This window comes from Strix uralensis, chromosome 9 (assembly GCF_047716275.1).
Source record: "Strix uralensis isolate ZFMK-TIS-50842 chromosome 9, bStrUra1, whole genome shotgun sequence".
Lineage (NCBI taxonomy): Eukaryota > Metazoa > Chordata > Aves > Strigiformes > Strigidae > Strix > Strix uralensis.
Genome location: NC_133980.1, coordinates 14,391,916 through 14,415,863, shown reverse-complemented (window position 1 = coordinate 14,415,863; position 23,948 = coordinate 14,391,916). Strand labels below are relative to the sequence as shown.

General features: G+C 45.8%; 1 protein-coding gene across 1 annotated transcript in view; it reads left to right on the top strand.

The window, feature by feature from the left end:
- The window catches only part of MB21D2 (Mab-21 domain containing 2), a 63,422-nt gene extending 45,525 nt beyond the window's left edge, over window positions 1–17,897 (top strand). Inside the window, exon 2 of the mRNA XM_074877449.1 lies at window positions 14,217–17,897. Coding sequence (XP_074733550.1) covers window positions 14,217–15,481 — 1,265 coding nt within the window. The 3' untranslated portion in view covers window positions 15,482–17,897. The remainder of the gene's footprint in view (window positions 1–14,216) is intronic.
- Window positions 17,898–23,948: the final 6,051 nt, after the last annotated feature.

Sequence of the window (23,948 nt, the reverse complement as noted above, 5' to 3'; positions counted from 1 at the left end):
AACTTGAAGTTATTGCTATGATTTCAGGGCCTGTCTCTTACTTCACGGATGTTTGGGTTGGTGACACTGCCTCCTAACACTTGGGGGGGATTAGTGAATAGGATCTTGCTCCCCTGAGCTTTTCAGAGTCACCAGGGTGAAGCAGCCCAGATGGGAGAATGAGCTTTGATTGTCATCAGCTTTCCATTACAAGAGGACTTCAGGATCCTACTCCATGAGGTCTTTTGCATAAGTTTCTGACAGTTCTCTGGACCCAGATCTTGCTTATGTCCTTATTCCACTAGATTTTTATATGAGAAAGGACTTTGGAATTAGGCTATTGGAGAGTATGACTTCCTGGAAAATACTTTGTGAATTTTGTATTTAATAAGCAACAGTTTTGCTTTCTCTTCTCTCCTTCACCTCACAATGTAACTAGCATCCTGATGAGCTGAGGTATCACCAGGCCTGCTCTAAATAAATGTGTGTGTGAGGCTCTGTTTCATGCCAGGTAAGCACAAAAAGGGTTTGCGACAGATGTGGGGCTGGTCTCCTGGAATTTCTCCTGAGTGAGCAGAGCAGGTAAAATGGGATGAGAGTCCTGTGCAGGGGACCATGAGTGCTTCATGCCTGAACTGTTACTCATTTCAAGCCCTGTTCCTGGTTAACAGAGAACTGCTCCAAAAATACAGCCCTCATCTCACTGCAAATGCTTACAGGGCATCAGCTAGCTGTGAGCACTGCCAGCCCCTGCCTCAGAGCTCCATCAGCTCCTCCTTCCCACCAGCCAGTTCACACCTTACACGGGAAGGAGGGCAGTTGCAATACCTGGATCTTGCAGGGCCACCTGGCCACATCACTTCTTACTGTTGCTTTCTTAAGATCACAGTGCTTTTCACCTCTGGAGTCCTGTGCTAGAGTGACAGTGGCATTTTACTGTGTGCCTTCATGCAAGGTGGCCCAGGTTCTACTCTGCTGTAGCAGTGGTTGCTTTTCCCTTCTCTTTTACTCTGATTGTTCCAGTTCCTGTGCTTCCTGGCCACTGCCTGTGCTGCAGGGATAAGAGATCCTTGACAGCTGCTGGGGCCCTGAGCTTGGCGCTTGATGGAGATCAAATCTCCATAGTGCTTCCTGCTATGCTCTTTAACAGATGACAGTGCTCAGCTGCACAAAAATGACTATAAAATCTGAGAATTTAGGGACTGACAGTTCCTGTTAGAAACTTCTGCTGGCTTTTGTGCACTGTCAAATATGACCTCTGCAAGATGACACTGGGGCAGGAGGGTAGGAGTAATAGGACATGGACAGGCAGGTTTCGAGGGCTTAGGTTTTCCTCTGTCTGTCTGCCGTGGAAAGGGAGGAGGAATACCCTTGAAATTTCTGCCAAGTGTTCCCATTCACTTCAGGGGAGCTGCTCTGTTTTCTGCTAGAAGGAAGTCTGGCCTCTAACTTCTTCCCCTGGCAACGTGGACAAAGAGGAATTCTGTATGAATGTCACAGCCAGCCAACACTTTTCATACAGCTGATGCTGTACCTGGGACGTTAACAAATATATTCCATGTAGGTGAATAGATCTGGCTCCACATGGCTTTGGCAATGTTCTTGGTGGGGGATGGGAAATTGGTTAGTACTGCAGGAAAGTTTCATGATCTCAAGACACAGTTGCATTGTTTAAGCCTTTTTGATTTCAGCACTTTCTGACCAAGGATCTGAATTCCCTGCCTCATCTTTCTAGTCCAATCCATGCTCATCTGCAAGAACAGAGAAAAATGATATTGTAGTTCTGGCATTGGGTGTCTCCGATGTGTTTGGCCTATCTGTCCTGGCTTCCCTCAGTGTTTAGATATAGGATCTGTCAAAGGGGCCAAGCCAGGGCTGTATGGATAGAGTACAATGAATTCTGGGGGCTGGAGAGAGGATTTGTTTCATGTCATCTTCTGTACCAGATGTCTCGGAGGGGCTTCTGGAGATGCCTGCTTTCCTTCTGCACTCCAAGAATGGATTTCCTCTGTGTCCAGTGCTCTTTTGGGGCTTGACTAGCTTCCTGGAATCATCCTTCACTCCCCCTTTTTCTGACCTGGGTGGAATTCAGGGCGGAAATCAGGAGGTCTAAAGCCCAGCTGGAAATTAATCTGGCTTCAGCAATCAAGGACAACAAGAAATGTTTCTATAAGTATGCTAGACGCAGGAGGAAACATGGTAACAAGTGATGAGGAGAAGGCTGAGGTCCTTAATGCCTTTTTTGCCTCAGTCTTTAATAACAAGACTAGTTGTACTGAGGGAATCCAGCCTCCTCAGCCAGAAGACAGAGACTGGGAGAACGACCTCCCCACAATCCAGGAGGAGATAGTCAGTGACCTACTGCATCACATAGACACACACAGGTCTATGGGACCGGATGGGATACACCCGAGGGTGCTGAAGGAGCTGGCTGGGGTGCTCGCCAAGCCACTTTCCATCATTTACCAGCAGTCCTGGCTGACCGGGGAGGTCCCAACAGATTGAAAATTGGCCAATGTGATGCCCATCTATAAGAAGGGTCGGAAGGATGATCGCGGAAATTACAGGCCTGTCAGCCTGACTTTGGTGCCCAAGAAGCTTATGGAGCAGCTGATCCTGAGTACCATCACACAACACATGCGGGACAACCAGATGATCAGGCCCAGTCAGCATGGGTTTATGAAAGGCAGGTCATGCTTGACAAACCTGATCTCCTTCTATGACAGGGCGACCTGCTTATTGGATGAGGGCAAGGCTGTGGATGTTGTTTACCTTGACTTTAGTGAGGCCTTTGACACTGTTTCCTACAGCATTCTCCTGGCAAAACTGTCTGCTTGAGGCTTGGATGATCGCACGCTTTGCTGGGTAAAAAAATGGCTGGATGGCCGGGCCCAGAGAGTTGTGGTGAATGGAGTTAAATCCAGTTGGTGGCCAGTCACGAGTGGTGTCCCCCAGGGCTCGGTTTTGGGGCCACTCCTGTTTAACATCTTTATTGATGATCTAGATGAGGGGATTGAGTGCACCCTCAGTAAGTTTGCAGATGACACCAAGTTGGGTGGGAGTGTTGATCGGCTCGAGGGTAGGGAGGCTCTGCAGAGAGAGCTGGACAGGCTGGAGCGATGGGCTAAGGCCAGCTGTGGGAGTTTCAATAAGGCCAAATGCCGGGTGCTGCACTTGGGCCACAACAACCCCCAGCAGCGCTACGGGCTTGGGGAGGAGTGGCTGGAGAGCTGCCAGTCAGAGAGGGACCTGGGGGTGTTGATTGACAGCTGGCTGAACATGAGCCAGCAGTGTGCCCAGGTGGCCAAGAAAGCCAATGGCATCCTGGCTTGTATCAGCAATAGCGTGGCCAGCAGGGACAGGGAAGTGATCTTACCCCTGTACTCGGCACTGGTGAGGCCACACCTCGATTACTGTGTCCAGTTTTGGGCCCCTCACTACAAAAAGGACATTGAATTACTCGAGCGTGTCCAGAGAAGGGCAATGGAGCTGGTGAAGGGTCTGGAGCACATGTCGTGTGAGGAGCGGCTGAGGGAAGTGGGGTTGTTTAGTCTGGAGAAGAGGAGGCTGAGGGGAGACCTCATCGCCCTCTACAACTACCTGAAAGGAGGGTGCAGAGAGCTGGGGATGAGTCTCTTTAACCAAGTAATGAGTGATAGGACAAGAGGTAATGGCCTCAAGTTGCACCAGGGAAGGTTTAGGCTGGATATTAGGAAGCATTTCTTTACAGAACAGGTTGTTAGGTGTTGGAATGGGCTGCCCAGGGAGGTGGTGGAGTCCCCATCCCTGGAGGTGTTCAAGAGGCGGGTTGACATAGCGCTTAGGGATATGGTGTAGTTGGGATCTGTCAGTGTTAGGTTAACGGTTGGACTAGATGATCTTCAAGGTCTTTTCCAACCTAGATGATTCTGTGATTCTGTGACCTGTCCCATGGGATAAAGCTAAATAGATTTAGTCATTGGTAGATGAAGAGAATGAAAGTGATTGAAGGGTATGACATTCTGATCATGTCATTGACCTCAGGAGCCAAGTTTGACAAATTTTAAGGGAAAATGAAGAACATTAGATTGAATTAAAGCTGTGGTTATCCATCAACCCTCTAATGGCTGTTTGTTGCCATGTATACTCCACATGTAAGTTTTAGCTTTGCTGAATGATTTAGTGAAGAATTTTTAAATCAAGGACAAATCTCCTGCTGCTCTGCAGCAAGGTAGAGATGTTAGAACAGGCAGACACTGAGGATGGGCAGTGCTGGTTCAGGCCCAGTTCATAGGAATAGTGCTGTGATTTGCTCTGGCTGTGACTTATGCTTTTAGAAAACAACTGTGCTACAGGAACAGAAAACAAGTTGGTAGTTAAGCAGCTGGGGAGAGAATTTCCAGTGTGTTAGATAACTGTCAGCAGGAGACTTGGCAGAACAGCTCAAAGTGCATTTACGATGGAGGCTCTTGTGTTATTTACAGGATGTGAGGGTGTGGTGGCATTCCTCTGGCACCTGGACATAAAGTGGTGTAGCAACTCAGCCCTTTCAGGACAGGCAATCAGATACCAGACAGTAACTGAGAACAGAAGACCATCCCAGAGGAGCCCGAAGTGTTTTTGCAACCTTGGAGTCAATTTCTGCCTGATATGTACACGTGCCCCTCTGGCCGACTTGAAGTGAGAGGAGAATGTGTTCCCGGGTCTGGAAGGGAACGGCTTTGCTCATCGCTGGAGGGCTGCCACGTGTCTTCTGCAAGAGGCACCTGGTGCTGACTAGTCAGATTGAGATGAGAACTTGAGGGAGGCTGAGGACTTTTTTCTCCTTCACAGCTTCCAAAACCTTCCCCTATCCTACTTCCACTGTTCTTTTCCAGTGTCATCAATGCCCTGTGTAAAGTGTTGGCTTCTTCAGGGGGAATATCCTGAAGGTGAAATTAAATTTTGGGGAGGAGTACTCCATTATATTGAGCAAACCAGCAGTAGAGCAGGGGTAATTTAGCAAGCAGGGCTGTTGAGGTATTTCCCAGAGGGCTGTGAAGACATGTACACAGAAGTCACCTTTCATGTGACATGCAGTGTTGACCACCTCATTTCACATAGACCCTAGCAATACTAGGACCCATGCAAGTGCTGAGAAGGACAATCAGTTATATGAAGTTTAAATAAGTTGTCATTTTCAACGTGGAAGAAAGGTGACTGAGTAAGCCATGTGAAATCTTAAGTGATCTGTGGAAGGTGCCATGGTTAGGCGAGTTTCTTCATTTCCTAGCAAGTCAGCGAAAGGAAATCCTTTTTGACACACCATGTACTTTGTGAAACACAGTGCTACAAGGCACTGACTATACCAAAACTAGAAATGATTTAGAAAGCAATGAGAGACATTCCCAGCAGATAAGTCCATCAGTGCTGTTAAAGACAAAGCTGCAAATAGTGCCTCTGGTTTGGGAAGTCCCAAAGCCAGAGACTGCTTGAAGGTTGCAGAGGGAAAGTTATTATGCTGTACTTTCTTTGCTCGTATGCTCTTCCCCTGAAAGCAGTCAGCAGCAGTTGCCTGAGGCAGGATGCTAGGATAGATGGATGTGTTACATACCTCACTGAGGTTGTTATGTTCTTGTGAAGAGCACAGTAACCATGAAGGGACTAGGAAAACAAGGGCAGAACAGCCTCTCCTGCAAGGAGCTGCATGTTTGCACTCAAGAAGCTCAAGCTGGTTTGAGCCCACTGTTATCACCTTGTAAGCAAATCCAAGAGAGGAGTCCTGGTGAATATCTCTCAATGCAACACCTTGCTGAATACTTAACAGTGCTCTGTAAGGGTGTGAGCAGAAATGGCCCATGTAGACCCTCTGTAGCCCTTGCCAAATATGTACTTTCAGTCCCAGAGGGTGGAACTGATAAAGCAATCTGTCCCCTGGCAGATTTTATCTCTGGGATTGCATTTCCAGGATAAATGGCATCTTGTGCCATTTCCAAAGGGAATTTTGTGTGTTACACATGCTTAAAAATATGGACACCGCATGGACACAGTGTACAGTGTTAAGTGGGGTGTAGCAGCAAGCTGTTCTTATTAAGTACCCTTTCTGTCCCCTCTTCCTTCTGTTATGCTTGTCAGCTGCTCTCAGACCTCATCACCCATATTCTTCAGACCCTAAAGCATCTCTTTGACATGCTTTTCATATTTTTTGTAGGCTTTCAGCTTTCAGACACACTTATCTTAGTTTGGCTAATATGACTCTGGAGTAAGTATGTTGGATAAGCAGACTGCCAGGCTGGAAACCCAACATCAGTTTGGAGGGTGACTCTTAAACTCTTCACTAACCAAATCAGAGATGCACAGCCATGTAGGGGCTCTCTCCGAGAATGCTGGTTTCAGGTCTGGAAGCTGTCTAGCCCTGCTAGTGTGGTCTCCAAGACATGAGTATTTTAGCCAAGCACTGCTGGTTTTGGTGCCAGGGTGGGTTTAGGTGTTTGTGACAGCACTGCCCTTTGCTGTACAGGCACACCTGTTGAATCTGAGCTTTTTTTTTTTTTTCTTTTTTGCTTTTTTCCCCTTGCACCATGAAATAGCCCTCTCCATTGGCATACAGGATTTCAGCTAGCTGGGTGTCATCCACCAGGGCACATGAGAACTGGAAAAAAACTATGATGCTACTTTTAAAATTGTTTTTAAAGAAGACTTTGGAGAAAGAAGCTGATTTCTTTTACGAGGGGGTGCTGGCTCCCAGCAGTGTGTTCTGTCACCATGTCACAAGATTTCTAAAAGGAGCAGAATCAGTAGGACACTGGTGTATCAGTCTGCAAAGAGCAACTTTCTTCACTCACTTCCCGTATTTGACTAAACTGGTATCAGTTCAGCCTCCCCACTCCCCTCCCACCCCCTGCCTGCTTCCGCCAACAGTCCTCTCAAAATGTGCCTTGTAACTAAAGACTCTCCTAAATAGCTGACTCTTTCAGTTCTTCTGCGTAACAAAAACTTGTTCTGCTCATAAATAGATTTGCAATTACCAAGGGAAACAGAAGAATCAGTGCAACCCAGCTGCATCAGAGCCGGCCTCCCATCCTGTCTTAAAGAAGCCCCTGAAATTCAAGACACGTCACGCGGGCATAGCTGGGAGACCTCTGCGGGGATCTTTCCTTTGAACAACATTCCTCTTCTGCAAGATCTGCTGTTTGCAGCAGAATTGTCAAGAAACTGCAGAGTGCCTGTCTGGTGTCTTTACGAAAACTGCAAAAGCTTTTTGTTTTTGACTAGCCTGGGTTTTCCTGTATTTCTTTTAGCAGTCAAGGGTAAGAATTGCCTGGCCAAAGTGGAGGATCCTGAGATTTATCGTGAGCTTAGAAATTGGTTCTCTGCTAATAACATCTGGTGTGTGGCTAGTGCCATCTGAGCAATTCCAAGCACTTTCTGAGCATCCAGGAGGTCAAACTTCCTTAGCTTTTGGGGCTTACAGGAGGGTAATAATTTTATACAGAAGAAAAAAAGGCATACCCAAGGTTATACATCAAACTGGGTAGACCTGGGAGGAAAAATCAAGAGCCCTGCCTATGCTGGGTCCTGTAGAAGGATTAAGCAGTAGAAAGAAGGAAGGAAGTAGTATATATGGTTGATCCCTGGCCTTCTGTATAGAAGAGATCACCTATATAAGGAAGATCCCTTCTATATGTCTTCTCTCTAGGCTGCCAGGGGGCACAAGGGGGGCATACACCCAGCATAGTGCTTTTTGGCTGCCCTGGTGAGATGAATGGGCACTACCCCTGCCTTTGACAGGAGGTATGTCAGCTCCCTGCAAACCTGGGTGGGCTCAGATTGTCTTAGATCCTGAGCTCAGGCTCTGCATCCCCACAAAGTGTGGTTAGTTTCCCAGTGATACATTTCTGCATATCCCAGAAAACATGCCTGGAACTGGGGCATGCAGTGCCACAGGGCAAGCTTCCCTGTGCTGCTTTTTGGTCGTTTGCTCAGCGAGGGCAATTCAGATCTGTTGAATCAAAAGGAATTCCCAGCATTTATGGTCTCCTCAGAGACATGATTGCTTCCTGGAACCCCTCTGGAGAGCTTCCCTGCACGGGAGTTCACTTGCCCCAGGGCCTTGGATGAGTCTATGGAGGAATTAAAACATGCAACCCTATTGATGTCAGTGGGGACTTTCTGATTTCTTTTATGAGGGGTGTGTACCTATGTTTCTTCCCAGGTGCTGCTGCAATAGCAGCAGCGTGATGCTCACTTTCTTTCAATATGATTACTAAAAACGTTACTTAAGACAGGTCTGTGCAAGACTGGCTGCAAGTAACAGACTTTGGTTTGGAAAGAGCACGCTTTAAATGCGAGGTCAGCTGATGGTCAGTGCCAGAACACCACATCATTGCTATTGAATGAGGAAATGAGCATCCAAACCTCTTGTTTTGTGAAGATTGTTACCTGCAAAGTAAGAAGGAACAGGGGGAAGAAGATATCAATGAGAAAGCCAGCTCAGGTGTTGGATTTCTCTAGAGAAAATCTCAATTTTAATTCTGTAGGCTTTCTCCTGGTGTGTGAGGGAGAGGAAATGAGAGAAGGACACTTCTAATTTTGTCTAGTTCTCCTTTCCCTCTCTTCTGTCCATGTGCACATGTTGAAGTGTGCAAAGCATCCGAGTGTCCCAGTTCTTCTGATCCTTCACAGACAACACTGTCCCTAGGCTGAACCCACAGTGCTTTGGATCCTTGAGCAGGGTTGGAGAGGGTACTCTGGCATCTTCTGAACTCCAGTGTGGGGCTGAAGGGCAGGTACCAGGCATGTTTATTCTGTGCTGCAGCTATTTTTAACATCTGATGTTACACAGACTTGTGCTTCTTCTCAAATCAGATTAGATGGCAAAGTCAAGAGGTAAGCAGAGAAGCTCGGTAATGAGGAGCAGCAGCTAACTTCACCTTTACTTGCTGAATTCACTGCACAGCTGCCTGCAGGCTGCAGCCAGCCCCCTGCCATTAACCTTGGGCCTTTTCCTTCTGGAGAGAAGGGGCAAGCTCCTGGCTGTGTACTTCACAGATAAACTTCTGTACACCATTTGCATGTGTCTGGGGATCATTATGCCCCTAAAGGTCTTCGGCAGCCTGGCCATGGTATCTTTATGGTTTAGTAGCCTCTTGCTTGCCTCCTGTGCTGGTGATGTATACAATACCTTTGTGATCTTAAGAAGTTGAAGATGATCTGCGAGGGACCACATTAGCTTTCTGAGCCAGCTTGCAAATACTTCCTGTCACAGAAAGTCTGCAAGGACAGGGATGTTACAGTAACCCATGGTCCCAGCAGCTTACAGGGAACCTTGCAGGCTGTGCAGGAGGAGTGGATGATGCAGGGGTCAAGGAAGAAAATCAAGGCTGTGCGCTTGTGGACTGCCTCCTCCCCAGCAGGCTGATGTGGAATGTGAGCAAGGCTACTGCAGATGCTGGGCTCTAAATTGGAGAACAGGAGCAGCGCAGAGCTAGTGCCTGGGTCTGACTTGGCTCCCAGAACTCCAATGACATACTTCTGCTGTGTGCAAGGTTCTGCAGATCCTCCTTTGTGGAGCCTTCCTGAGCACCCCACTACTCTTTTGATCTCTCTCTATGCAACAAAAGTGTCTCTTAATTCAGCAACTGCCATGAACATCACCCCCTTCAGTTTGATGAGACCAGGTTAGATTAACAGAACAGCATCTGTCTTTGCTTACATTTCCTTTTGGTGGCAATGGTTGTGTTTCTAAGGCATCAGGAAGGAAGCATCAAGAAGAAACCCAAAATTAGGAAATACATATGTTAGAAATAAGTTTTTGTGTAATTTTTTCTTGTGGTCAGTTTCTTCAAAGACAAGTCTTTGTGTTCCTCCTTATTTACACAAAGCTGGTCATGAAATAGCAGCAGATTACAGTACACACTGCAATGGTCATGAAATCAGTTCATCTGAAATTCTGTAATGGATGGAGAGCATCTCAGCATTGCTTTTTTTTTTAATAGGAAGAACAGTCTCTGTGTCATGTGAATCAGAGTCCCAGTTCATTCAAGGATGTATCCCAAATGTAGGTATTATGTAAAAGTAAAATCTCTTTTCTCTGTCTTTTATTCTTCTTGTATCACAGTGCTTGGAGTAGAAATAAATCCTATTTTCCTGCCACTGAAGGAACAACAATGGAATGAAGTTCTGTTTGTAGAACTCATTTGCTCACCTGTGTTAGTCTGAACTGACTGTTCAGTAAACTAACCAGCAAGCTTGGCCTACAGGTGCAGCTTCTAATTCTCACATTCCCTGTTTTCTCATGCTTGTAAGCATACTTAGCTCTTTTTATGCCAAGTTTTGTAGCTTGGGAAGGTCTTAAACTACTTACACATCTAGGAAAACAGAACTCCTTTAAGGTGCTTTAGATAGAAGTGGTAACTAAACACCAGTCTCTTGGCAAACTACCAGCTTTGCCAAACAAACTTTTCAAAAGAACGTGTCACACAGGATATGACTGCAAATTATGTGTTTTGCCTGGTAGCAGCAAGAGACTTCTTAAATATCGATGAAACTACTTCAATGCCATGAGAGCTGGTCCTTCAGCTAAAATAAATTTTTTTGTGTTTGACCCTACAAGTTCTTGGTTCGGTCTTTACAGAGAACTCCACAGGGCTTCTACAAATTTCATAAGGTTATCTGTAACCTCTATTCCCTTCTCCTCCCAGGTGGTCCTGGTACTGAGATGGAAAGAAGAGAACTCAAATGGCCCACTGGTGTTATTATCTTAAGTACTTGGGTCAAGTACCAATCTTGATATTTTTCTTCTTTGTATTTGCACTTACTTGCTTGCTGGGCTGGAGTGCCTGCTTCTCTTGTACGTACATGTGGTTCTCTCAGCTTGCATTTGGGCTGTTGAAGCTTGGGATAAAAGCTTTGTGCCAGGGTAGTGTGTTCCATGCAGTGTTGGCTAATGGGATTCCTTGAAATCCCTTCACATTTCAAATAGATTTATGAATAAGGGGGGCAGTCTGAACACACTGCAAACCCCTAAAGCCTTAGTGAATCCTGAATTTGGCCATCTCAACTATTTATAGAACACTCTATGCCTATTCTAAATATATTTTCCTCAGGGGGACCTCATCTCAACCCCCTGCTCCACAGCTTAAATTGGATCAGCAATGCTGCTATGATCTGTTAACAAAAATTCCTCCTCTAGCTCTGTGGCAGGGCTGCAGGTGTTGTTGGTCCAGGCCTTGGAGGGGAAATTCTGTGCCAGGCAGAGCTCAAGGGTTTGGATTTAAACTTTGCAGCCAGCCAGGTAGAGAGATATTGATGATATATTTGATCATTTCCTGTAGCCATTTCCTGATTATTTTTTAATATTCCTCCTCTACTGGTAGGTCTATAGTTCTGGAGGGGGAAAAACAGGTGACATTGGTAGTGTACTACACCTTTCCCTTTCAGGAGTCTTCAGCCTTGCAAATTAGGCTTAATAGTGAGCACACAAAACCTTTTCTTTCTAGAGAAAGTGTAGAGTGTTCTGTGGGCAGAAAGCATTTCCTATTGCAGGGATGCTTGAAACTGGTGTTCTCTTTTTCTTTCTCTGCTATAGGGAAGAGAAGTGTCTCTTCTGTGGGAGTACTTACACGACAGTACTTGGAGAGCTGTGCCTCTGATTCTATGGGATGGTTCTTCCTGAAATGTTTCCTACCCACCAGGGGCAGAAGCCTCCTCTTTGCTAGCTGGCATTTTGTAATCCCTCTGGCAGTAGAACAGGCTGTGCAGGCTTTGTCCAGTGCAAGCTTTAGTATGTGTCAGTGAAGGCAGGAGTGCTGTAAGGTGGTATAGAACTAACGTTGCAGGAGTAGCTTCTGCTCTTGTCTGGCTTTGGAGGTTGATGTTCACTGTTTTTTTCCAGGCAGATTAGCTTGGGGCATTTAGAAAGCAGAGCTTAAGTCCCACTTGCTGTTGACTGAATGGGGTCAGACCATCAACTCTTGCTCCCACATAAGGACAGAGGATCTCTTGAGGCGAAGGAGAGCAACTCATCCACAGTAGATTTCATAATGGAGAATCTCTACCTTTTAGAAAAATTGTATGATATTCTTTTTCAGTCAAAGGCTCTGGCTGTACCATAGGATAGAAGTTTTGGTGCAAAGGGCACACTGCAGAACTTCACAGGACATTTTTCATCCTTCAAGTTTAAAAATATTTAGAAAAATACATCCTTTATTGAATTCTACAGGTTTGAACAGTTTCTTCTGTAGGATAGTTACATTCTGTCTACCTCTCTCAGGAACATTTGCAGATCTGCATGGCAGATGCTGCAGATCACAGTCCTGAGTGGAAAATTTTGGGTCAGTGTAGAGGCAGGATGGGCCATCAGGACCCTGCATGTCCTGAATAGCTGTGTTGCCCCACAGTAAGGGTCAGTACTGACTTTTATGCTTGGAAGAAAGCAACTATTCCTTGTCCCTATGATGTGATTGACCCAGGCTCTACTTCATGGGTCTTGGACTCAAAACTGGGGTGTAGAGCACCAAGGATGTTTGCACTGGTTCAAGGGGGATTGCATGGTTACCCTGAATATTGCCCCAAGACACATTCCCCTTCACACACAGGCCTCTTCCTACAGTCTCCTTGGAATCAATGTCAGCGTAACTTTAGATTTTGCTCCGCTCATGGCTTACCCATGTGCATGCAGGAAAGGACAGGTGAGTCTCTCTAAAAGCACTGCAGTGCCATTCAGCCTAGTGCAGCACCCAGCACCTTGGGGTGCTGCTGCTGCACTCTGCTCAGGAGACATGTTCAGTTGAGGCAGTATCTGTGATCCCATGGGGATGCATTAACTCAGGAAAGGCTCTGCAGTACCTGGGGCTATGCCAACATGGGTGCTCAGACACTACTGCTTGTGTTAGTGTTTCAGTAAAAAAACACTCCTGATGTGTCTGTCCGTGGTTCCTGGGCTGACAGTGTGATTGGCAGCTTTCTGGCTCACCTCATCGTGCCTCTGGCTAGTTATTCCCACTGATGTCTCTCTAAGACTGGCTTCCTTGCAGTGGAAGGTCTCCATTTGACCACTCTTGATACAAGCAAACTATAGTGCCTTTTGAAAGCTGGAGTAAGTAATGCATACCAACAAAATGTAGTACTTTTGTCTTGTAAGAAATAATGACATATCCCTCTTACAGTGCTTATAAGAGATTCAGCGTCTCCATTCAGGGTCACTGGCCTTAGTTCCTTCATGGCCTAGGTGTGTGGTGTGAGCTGAGGCTGGGAAGGAATCGACAGCATTTAATCACAAGAGGAACACCAGGAGTGAAATAGCCCAGATTTTAGAAACAGACTACAGGGCAGCTGAGGTGCAGAGCTCCTAAGCCTAATTTGACCATTGAATGAGGTGCTAATATCTCAGCGACTGTGTGGAGTCTCTTTTCAGTCTGCTTTCACCCTCTGTGAAGATAGTATAGTGGTATATATAGAATACACAGTGAAAAACTGGCTTTGTGCAACTTGTATGGGCAGTGCAGGGTGAAGGGAAGTGTCTGGTTTTGGTGATGAAAATAGAAATCTGTTTTCATGTCTGTGCTCTAGGAAGCTGATCAGATATTTTATGGCATGATACCGTCATTACAGCTTGAATAACAAATTTCAGAGCTGGCTTCTGAATTGCCTGATAGTTTAACCTGTCTCCATTCCCCCATAAGAGGAGGACGTATTGCCTTTGTTCATGTTGCCTTGTTCATCAGTAAATGTAAAGCAAATTGTAAAATCAGACCTCCTCAAACTAACATTTGTAGCTATTGATTCACTCACGCCCAAACCAACCCCCTGATGCCAGTCCAACTTTTTTCTTATACCAGAGAGAAAATAAGAACAGTGAGTCAATTAATATTATCTTTTCTTTTTGAAGTGTTGGGGAAGCATTTGGATACCATGGAAATGAGCAACACTATGGTGAAGAGCTGGTTTAGAAGGTGTTTAAGAAGTTAAATTTAGTCCCGAAAGTAGCTTTGCTGTGTTTTACTAGAGCCTTCTGCTTTTTTCCATTGCTCCCAGTATGATGTTTAGGATGGACTTCACCCATTCCCAAGAATACAGGGAAGGCCCTGAGTCAGGTGGGACTAAAGGTTGGCTGAGTGCTGGGCCTGATGTACGTTTGTGTCACACAAACAGTGATAGATAGCTCTGGTTGCTTTTTTTTCCTGATGGGTGTGGGATGGGTTTTAATCCTGGTTAAATCCTGTATCCCAGATCTGCTTGCCTTCTCTTGAAAGGACTTCCCTTTCTCTCTTTTGCAGGTATGGTTCAAAAACTTGACCAGAAGCTGCCTGTAGCCAACGAGTACCTGCTGCTTTCGGGTGGTGTGCGGGAAGGTGTGGTGGACATTGATCTCGATGACCTGAATGTTTATGCGCGAGGCACAGACTATGACATGGACTTTACCCTGCTTGTGCCCGCGCTGAAGCTACATGACCGCAACCAACCAGTCACACTGGACATGCGCCACTCGGCTTTGTGCCACTCCTGGCTGAGCCTGCGTCTGTTTGATGAAGGAACCATCAGCAAATGGAAGGACTGCTGCACGATCGTGGACCATATCAATGGAGCTACCAATTATTTCTTCTCTCCGACAAAAGTCGCAGACTGGTTCTATGACTCCATTAGCATTGTTCTCTCTGAGATCCAGAAAAAGCCTCAGCGAGGGATGCCAAAGGTGGAGAAGGTAGAAAAGAATGGGACTATTATATCCATCATTTTGGGAGTGGGCAGCAGCCGCATGCTGTACGACATTGTCCCTGTGGTGTCCTTCAAAGGTTGGCCAGCTGTGGCCCAGAGCTGGCTGATGGAGAACCACTTCTGGGATGGGAAGATCACAGAGGAGGAAGTCATAAGTGGATTTTACTTAGTGCCTGCATGTTCCTACAAGGGGAAGAAGGACAATGAATGGAGGCTGTCATTTGCCAGAAGTGAAGTGCAGCTGAAAAAGTGCATCTCCAGCAGCCTCATGCAAGCCTATCAGGCCTGCAAAGCTATCATCATCAAACTGCTGTCCCGCCCCAAAGCCATTAGTCCATATCACTTGCGGAGCATGATGCTGTGGGCTTGCGACAGGCTACCAGCCAACTACTTGGCCCAGGAAGACTACGGAGCCCATTTCCTCCTGGGTCTCATTGATGATCTCCAGCACTGCTTGGTTAACAAGATGTGCCCTAACTATTTCATCCCCCAGTGCAATATGCTGGAGCACCTCTCTGAAGAAACCGTCATGCTGCATGCACGGAAGCTGTCCTCAGTCCGCTCAGACCCTGCCGAACACCTTCGAACTGCCATCGAACATGTCAAAGCAGCCAACCGACTAACACTAGAGCTCCAGCGGCGGGGCAGCACCACCAGCATCCCCTCCCCGCAGTCAGATGGAGGGGACACCAACCAGCCTGATGACCGATTAGCCAAAAAGTTGCAACAGCTAGTGACTGAGAATCCCGGGAAGTCCATTTCTGTCTTCATTAACCCAGATGATGTCACAAGGCCCCACTTCAGAATTGATGATAAATTTTTCTGAGCTTTCATCAGTGTTTCTTGGATTTTTTTTCCTTCGTTTCGTTTTTTAAAACTCTTGCAGTGTGCAGGTTTTTTTTGTTTGGTTTTCCTTGATGACTTAGTCTCTTGTTTTTTACATATCCAGCGTAGATTGGATCTGTTGAGAACAATCTGAATAAATTATAATTCCTGGTTCTGCAGGACAGTGCAGATTTTGAAACAGTATATTACTATTTCATATGCTGCTTTGATTTTTTTCACCCACCCAGCCCCATTGTCTGTGAGTAGTTTCTAAAAGAGAACATGCACCGTAAACACACATGCCACAGTGTGATATAGATTTCTTTTCAAGCTTCCATAATTTATGTACATTGTTCGGCCTAGGGAAGGTACAACTCACCTTCTGTTGGTTTGGAAATTCACTTCTTTTTCCATGAGCTTCCATCACCTTAAAAAAATGAGGAGAGACTCTGGGTTGGAAAGCACTACTGGTAATTTGACAAGGCCAAATCTACTGGGCTGAAGCCCAGTTCATCTGTTCTTTATACTTCTCACACTAGGGGAGAAAGTTGACTTTAAAGATGATGATGCAGCTTTTGGGAGAAAGAGTTGTTTCTGTTTTGATCTACTTTTTGAATGTAATTGTTCATAATTGGACCTTGTACAGTTCAGAGGGTTGTTTCTGCTGCTTTTCCATGCGGAATAAGGTTATGGAATGTTAGTTTTAGTGTGTGTAATTATTCAAAGCCTTATTTAAATTCTATTAAAGAACATACCATTATAAATGTTAATTGCACTAATGAAATCTCTGCCATTACCTCAGTCCCACTGTTTGTGTTTCTTTCATGAATTAGCATCTGTTATTAGGTCTTAGTATTGCAGATTGCTTGAGGCCCCTTGGGTCTCAAAGTTTCAGGTGATTTCTTGATTGTCTTTTGTAAAAGGCTCTTCCTTGTTAGCCCTGCTATGTGTGAGAAGTCAGATTTTTGCATTGGCATATTTCTTTGGATGCGTATTGTGTGTTGCAGTGCATATTGCATTAATATGTATTGCATGTTGTTGAAACAGGTTTACCATTAGATAAGGATGTAATGCTAAAGCAGTGGTATGTGCAAAGTGAATCAGCCAGACCTCGAGCAAAGGAGCTACCTTGCTTCTGTAATGCATGTATTAGGCCTGATCCTTTATGGCAGTTACCATTCCCTTGACTCCTGTGGACTTTCTGACTTACCCTGGGACACATGAGATCTTACTTTGGTCTCGTGTTGCAAAAGTTGTGTTTGTATGTAAACTTGTGGTGCAACAGTAGCCTTGAAAAACACATACGCTTTCCTTTTGTGTGTAGGATAAGATGTATGGTAACAAGGGTTAGTCTGAGCCAAAAATAATTCCAAGAGTTCAAGGATAGAGTGGCTTTTTGTGGCTGGCTGGCCAGTGACTGATATTTAGGCCTTAAATCAGCAATTTGGGCTTACTGATTATCCCAGAGAAGCTGTTCTGATCCAAACTTGATGCATGTTTTAAAATGTGATTATTAGAGCAGGTTGAAGTATTTTTTAAATATTTGACAGACAAATGAGGCACATATCTAGTAAATTCTAACAGATAAAAATTGTGTATGAAAAATGTGTCATTTCTTTTAGCCCAGCCTTTCTGGTAAAGAAACCAGGCTGGTGGAGCAACACACCAGCAGCTTTGGAAACTGCTTTCTTAGATATCAGGGAGGTTTTGATACCTGATCTAGTGCCCAAGTCATGTCTTAAAACAAAACTTTGACTCCTCCATCTCTTGGGCATATTTGAAAATTTCACCCCATTGCTGTAGCCAAGATGTTCACATTTACCTGAATTTACTGGTACATACTTACATGAGCCTGAAGAAGCTCTCAGAAATTGCTGGTTAGATGGAGTGGATGAGGATTTAACTTTAAAGCACAACTGGCTAGTGATCATGAGCCCCGGTGCAGCTACAGTTATGGTCCAGGGAAGGACATATATTGACTTCAGTGGAAGCAGAACTGGGTCCTACCTGTGTGGCTATTGCCAAAGATGAGTCTCCATTCAAACCTGTGTAACCTGTCATGGAGGCAGGAGAACCAACTGGGAATTCTCTCCAGGAGTGCTTGGAAAATGCAGATTCATTGCAATGGTCTTTTCCCCATTCTCCGGGACTTCTGTCTGTTGGAAAGAGTTTGAGCTCCAAGATGAAGTTTCCCATCACCACACGAGAGAGATCTGCTCAGCAGAAAGCAGCAGTAGCCTGGCAGGCAGAGTACTTTGCCAGGAGTCCCAGTGTCCGTGCCGGTGCTCCTGAGTTATGCAGAAAGACAGCCTTCCTCATGCCAGTTCAACGTCCCAATGACCAGCAGTTTGGCTAGCCCATGTCAAGCTCTGGTGTGTGCTCCTTTTTTTGGTTTTAATTAAAAAACATTTTGAAAAGTATACATCTCATTCTTACTGCATTATGAAGAAAATGTGTGTGTGTTGGGTTTTTTTGTGCGGGAGAGGAGGCTTGGCTTTTTACTGGACTGGAATGCAATTTCCCAGGTAGGTCTGAGAGAACATTATATCCTCTGCCTGGACCGTCTGTCTTCCAGGGAGGCAGAATCCTAATCTCTGGTAGGTTTGGAATCTCAGTCTAGTATTTGCTCCTTTCCACATACTTAGCTCAACTCAATGAAGCAAGTTGCCAGCCCAGAGAGGTGATGTGTCCTTTGTATATTAGAGAACACTGAAGGCTCTATTTTCTTCCTCTCCTATTGTCCCCTCTTGCCTTTGAGTATATGCTGGGACAGACTCACAAAATGCATAGGTCTCTGTGGAATTTCAAAGTAGTGAGTAGGTTTAGATACCAATGGCCCATTATTCTTCACTACCCCCTGCAAGTTTCAAGGGGACCTCAGTGCTTTTCCTATAGGGGGGTTCTTGAAAGTCCTTCACACAAGCATTTTAGAGCACCCAACCCCATGGGGTTAAAGACTTGGCCAATCTGAGTAAGAGGGCATTTGCTTTAAACTAGCAATGTAGCCATCTTCCCTACTGATGTCAAGAGGAGACAAGTTAGTGCTGTGAGCCCATGTCTCAATGGGAGCTTCAGTTCTGCATGCACTCCTATGGGGGATAAGTTTTTTTTTTTTTAATTTTTCCCATTAACTACCTGCCCACTGGCTTCTCCCTGTTGGCGGGTGATGTTGTAAAAGGACTGGGACAGTTAGTGAGGGGCTGGCTGCATGTGTGAGAATGTGGGAGGTCTCCTTTATGTGTCTGCATATTACTGCCTCCTACACTGTTCAAAGGGAGGGGAGTCCCAGCCAAGAGGGTCTGGCCTTGAGGCATCAGAAAGGTGGGGAGGAAGAAAAAGTGCTCTTCAGAGGCTCCACTTCCATTTTCTCAGTGTGACCTTCCTTGGACATCCTGGCTGTGGTCCTATTCTTGGGACAAGCTTTTCCCTTTTTCCATAGGGCTTCTGGCCAGTAGCACAATGGGAGGAGCAGCTAATTTGACTGGTTCCAGTTGTTACTTCTTCAGGGAGACCCTGGAGAACCTGTCACTTCTTCAGGGGGACACCTGAGCTGCTGCAGAGGTGACAAAACCACCAGCCAGTGGTGGGTTATTCTCTGTGCTGTGCTGGGGGGGTACTCAAATTAGAGCAGAAGGGAACAACAGCCCAAAAGCTTTGTGAAAGCCTGCAGTCTACTCCTTGAAGCATGTGAAGCCTCAGTCACTTCTGGCTGGCTGTGATAAATTATAAGTTTTTCCATGTTTTCCAGTACTTTAGCCTGGAGAAGTGTTGGTGCTCTAACCAGGAAACTACAACTGAGCATGAGAGTCACACTTCGAAGGAGATTCGCAGGAGTTTAACCATCCACTGCCCAAAATAGAAGCCAGTCCCCAAAAGCCATTGAAAGAGCTGTTTTTTAACAGTCTGTCTTTTCTGTTGTCCTTCTGTCACTGTGAGAAATAGCTCTAATTTTGATCTAAATTCTTGGACTTTTCCTGATTGCCGTGTTCCAGTGAAGAGCAACCTTGTTTTGGCAGCTATGGTGGTTCTGGGCTCGACAGGGACATCCGAGCTCTGTGCCCTTCCACTTCTTCATCTCTTCATGGAGGGTATAGTATGCGACAGGCTTGTGTCTCACAGTGACTGAAACAGACACCAAAAGACAGCAGTCACTCAACGTGAGATGTACCCTCAGCTCAACTTCTGTTGGCCGGTGTTGTGGGCCATATGAAATGATCCCCAAACTCTCTCTGTGGCCAGCGTGCTCTAAAACAAGTACAGGGTGACTGGCTTCATGCAAGATGCTGTCCTGGTGCCAAGCATCCACCAGTAGCTAGCGGTCTCCAATCAATTGTTTAAATTTTCTAGTAAATCTGGAGATAGAGGGAAAAATGGCTACTTAAAAGCTTAGAAGGGCAGAGATTCCCGAAGGTCGCATTGCTCTGCTCTCCAGAGGCTGTGACTGGTGCTTAGACCTGGCTCCGCTGAAAGAGGCTGCAGCCTCTGAAAACATTTCTATAAAGAATGTTTATTTAGGTGTTTTGCCAATCTGCTTACTGTATGGTGATGAATGCACATGGCAGCTGGATTTAATCTGACTAAAAGTGTCCATAAGGTGGTGGTTGGGGCTAGAGGGTCACAGAACAGGGCCCAAATCCCATTGAAGTCCATTGGGACCTGAAAATATGCTTGAAACTTCGTGTGTGCGCTTTGCTGGATCAAGCTGATTGTGATCAGACCAAAAGTAAGCAGATCTCTGTCATATTTTATTAACCCATTCATAATACAAGCAACCATGCATAATGCAAGTGCATGTGGCAGAGGCTTTGCTAATGATTCTTTCTCGAATTTTTTTTTTAGAAGGTGTGCATGGTTGGTGCCTAGAATTGCTTAAAAACATCCATCTGACTCTTTTTGCAGGTTCAGTGTTGGATACATTTTGCCACTTTGTTTTTTATTAAAGCCACTGTGTTTGAAAGGTCACTGGGCAGCTGGGTGCAATAATGTTCAGATTCTCCTGGCATTGCTCAGTGATTAGAAATATTCAGCGTGCAAATAGCTTGTTCAACTTCAGCAAGTACATCATCTCCCTCCTGCCAGCCTTGCTTGGGGTGAGCTAATGGACTTTTAACATTATACAGCTTAGAGAGTGACTGTCTCTAATAGCTTCTGATTAAACTCTCCGGAAAGGCAAATAACCATCATGGGGCAAAGGCTAAACAAGGGGAGGGGCACAAAAAAGTGTAGATACTAAAAAGTTGCTGGCCAAGGGACTCTTACGGACATGTTTTGTGTTTAGCGAAATTCAGCATTATATTTAGCACGTTTTGGCTTTTGAGAACTGTCTGTCGAATGGATCCCAATTTATTTCCTCTGAATGCTTTTAGAATAGTGATAAAATAGCCCTCCATCCCTTCTCCTCCCCCTTTGCCCATTTATAATCTATTATTTTAGGGCTGCTCTGAGGAACTATTGTGTTTTCCTATTATCATTGTCCCTGGCTCAGCACTGTGCTTCCAAGCTGAATGTAGGCTTTTGGGGGTTATTTTTATCTTACTGACCTTCTGTGGTTGAGGAACACGCTCTCATTCAGTCTCCAGACAGCCTGATTTGCTGAGCAGAGAGATGTGGGTGCATATTGGGGGCATCAGGCTCTCTTTAAACGCACTCAACCTGATCTTTCCCTCTCAGTTTTGTGTGTTAAGAATATCAACGTGGAAGACATGACTGAGGTCTTGCTAGGCACAGAGAAGACATGATACGTGATTCTGAAGTGAAGCAAGCTCTAGTGCAAAGTGCAAATTGAGCCCAAACAGCCACTTTTCTCTGTGATTCTCAACCCCTCTGCCCGCTTTGTTTTAGCTTTCTGTTGGGCAGGTGGAGAGGACAGAGATGAGCTGCTTTTGTCCACTTCAGTGGGTACAAATCATAGTTTTGGCTTAGGATGTTAGATACATCATTCATTAACGGCTCCATCTCTAGGGCTCCCTATTGCTTTATGCCCTATCATGACACTGGCGGGACAGGGAGGGGGTTTTATGGTCTGTTCAGCCAATTCACAACAGAACTGTGTGAAGAAAGGAATGGGCTCTTTTCATGAAGGGCTAGTGACCTTATGTCCTTCTCCTGCCTCCTGTGTGCCAAGGCTCATGCACACAGTATGTTAGTAGCCAATTCTGAGGGCTTCAGCTGATCAGAGAATAAAGGCCAAGGTGCTTCTGTGCAAACCAGCCAGCCCCCTTGCCCGGCCTTCAGCATCCCTTGCAGGGCAAGCCTGCTCCTATCTGAAGTCAGTGCCCTCAGAGCAGACTTTGGCTGGTTGTGTTTGCAGGGTACAGGCTGGGTCTGCGTCTGCAGATGATGGCAGGCCAGGGGACAGTTTCCTACAACTGCCACATCAAGAGATAACTCCATGTGGCTGATCTGAAAGAGCACAGAGGAGAAAATCCTTTCTGCAGAGAGGCCACTGCAAAGTCTAACCTTTCCCATCAGCACTATGACTTGTGCGGTGACTAGGAGAGGACTCCGTGACTAGTGCTACCATAAAGGCAGCCTTGTGTCTAAGAGCTTATGTCATGCAGCAGCCACTATCCCTGAGAAGTACTGGGGCTCTTCTGCCTCCTGCCACCATGTGGGATGGAGACCAGGACTGTCTTAGGACTATCCCAGAAAGGATGGCAGAGGGGGAGCTGGAGTGGTTGGGGACACACTCTCCCCTCACTCTGACCCCCAGTCTCTGCAACACCACAATGGCTGGAGCAAGTGGTTGCAGCTTCCATGACAAGATACCATTTGTGAAGCTTTCAGGAAGAGTGGATGGATCTTACCTGGCAAAGATGGCTCTCAGGCAAAGCCTGCAGCGAGCCCAGTGATTCCTGTGCCTCCCTACTCACTTAGGGAAGCACTTGGTGCCTGCAAGGCCCTTCACTCTGCCTAACACCTTCTTTGCAGCCATGTAAACTAATGCAGATGAGTTGGGCCAGTGAGGAACAAGGACAGCAACAGTGTCTCTGCAAAGGACATGTTTCCCCTCTACCTCCCGTGGTGCCCAGTACATGCGCATTCAGCTGTGATTGTCCTGTGAGGATCCTCCAAATCTTCCTCAACTATTCATTATTGATACATGGCTCAGAGGAGCCACTTCAGTCACGGAGTTCATCCATAACTATAGTCAAAAACGCTGACACTGGTGATTTTGATATTTAGGATCCAGAAAGTGTTTAGTCCACACCCAGCCCCACACTTCTTAACACCCTGTAACAGGCAAAAGGGCTGTAGCAAGAAAAAATTCAAAGCTGCAACCTTCATTTAGAAACCTCAGAGGTTTCTTCTATTTGCTAATGGTTCTGACTGGTCTTGATTGATGTACACAGTGCAATTACATTATTTTGTTAACCACTGGTGGCAAAATTGGAATTGACAAGAGTTGTCTTTAACCCCTGGACTGCTATGAGTACATATAGATGTTATTTTGCTGACTACTTGAACAGGTTGCACTAACATCATGCCTGCTACTAATTAAAATGGAAGGAACAATGGTGGGAAGTCATTACAGAAAGCCTCCAGAAAAAGCATGAGCCTATCAGTTAAAGGAAACTCTAGAAACTGAATCCAACAGTTCTGAATGCCACCAGCCCATTGTGACTAAGGACTGGTAAGTCTACCAAGGCATATGTTACCAGGTCAGTAGTACAAAGCTAGTTCCTCACTTATTCTTTCCCCAAGGCATGGCTCTATTCAACATCAAAACCCGCTGAAAGTAGAGTGTGAAACCCAGCCCACCAGAAGGCATGGAAAGAAGCGCTGCTCAACTGGTTCCTCCAGTCTGATTCTCTGTTGCACCCAGCCTGCCACATGCCCTTCTCCAAAGCATCTTTAAATGAACTTTCCAGAGGTGTCCTGCTACACAGTAATGAACTAAAATGAAATAAAATGCCACTGAAGGGAGCTGGATAAATGCCTTGTCATATTTGGTTATGAGCAACATCCTCATCTGTGTCATCTGTCTCTCTGGCTTACTTGTGGAGTGGCCAGCATCATGGTGACTGTGCAAAAAGGGAAGAGAAATGCAAGTTCATGTGAGTTAAAGTAAATAATTCAGAGGCACTGACTTGTTGTTCTGACACACAGTACTACCCAGGGCTGCCAGGGCACACTGGTCCAGCATGCACAGAAACCATGCTCTCCCAAGTAAAAGCAAGCTATGGAGAAAACTGAGTGAATCCTCCAGCCTGTTAACTTTCCATATCATGGAGCAGGTGGCAACTCAGCAGCGTGACTCTGTGGAGGGCTGGAGTGAGGCTGCAGAGTGTGGAACAGTGTAAGTACGTGCAGATGGTGGGCTCTTCAGCTGGTGCTGCTGTACCTGCACACGGGCACCTGCGGTCGCACTGCTATACACCACTGTGCAACTGATTGAATACAGTCAGTGCTTGAGCTTTGGCTTTGAAAGTCATTTCTGAATAACAGCTCAAGAAACAAAGGGCCAA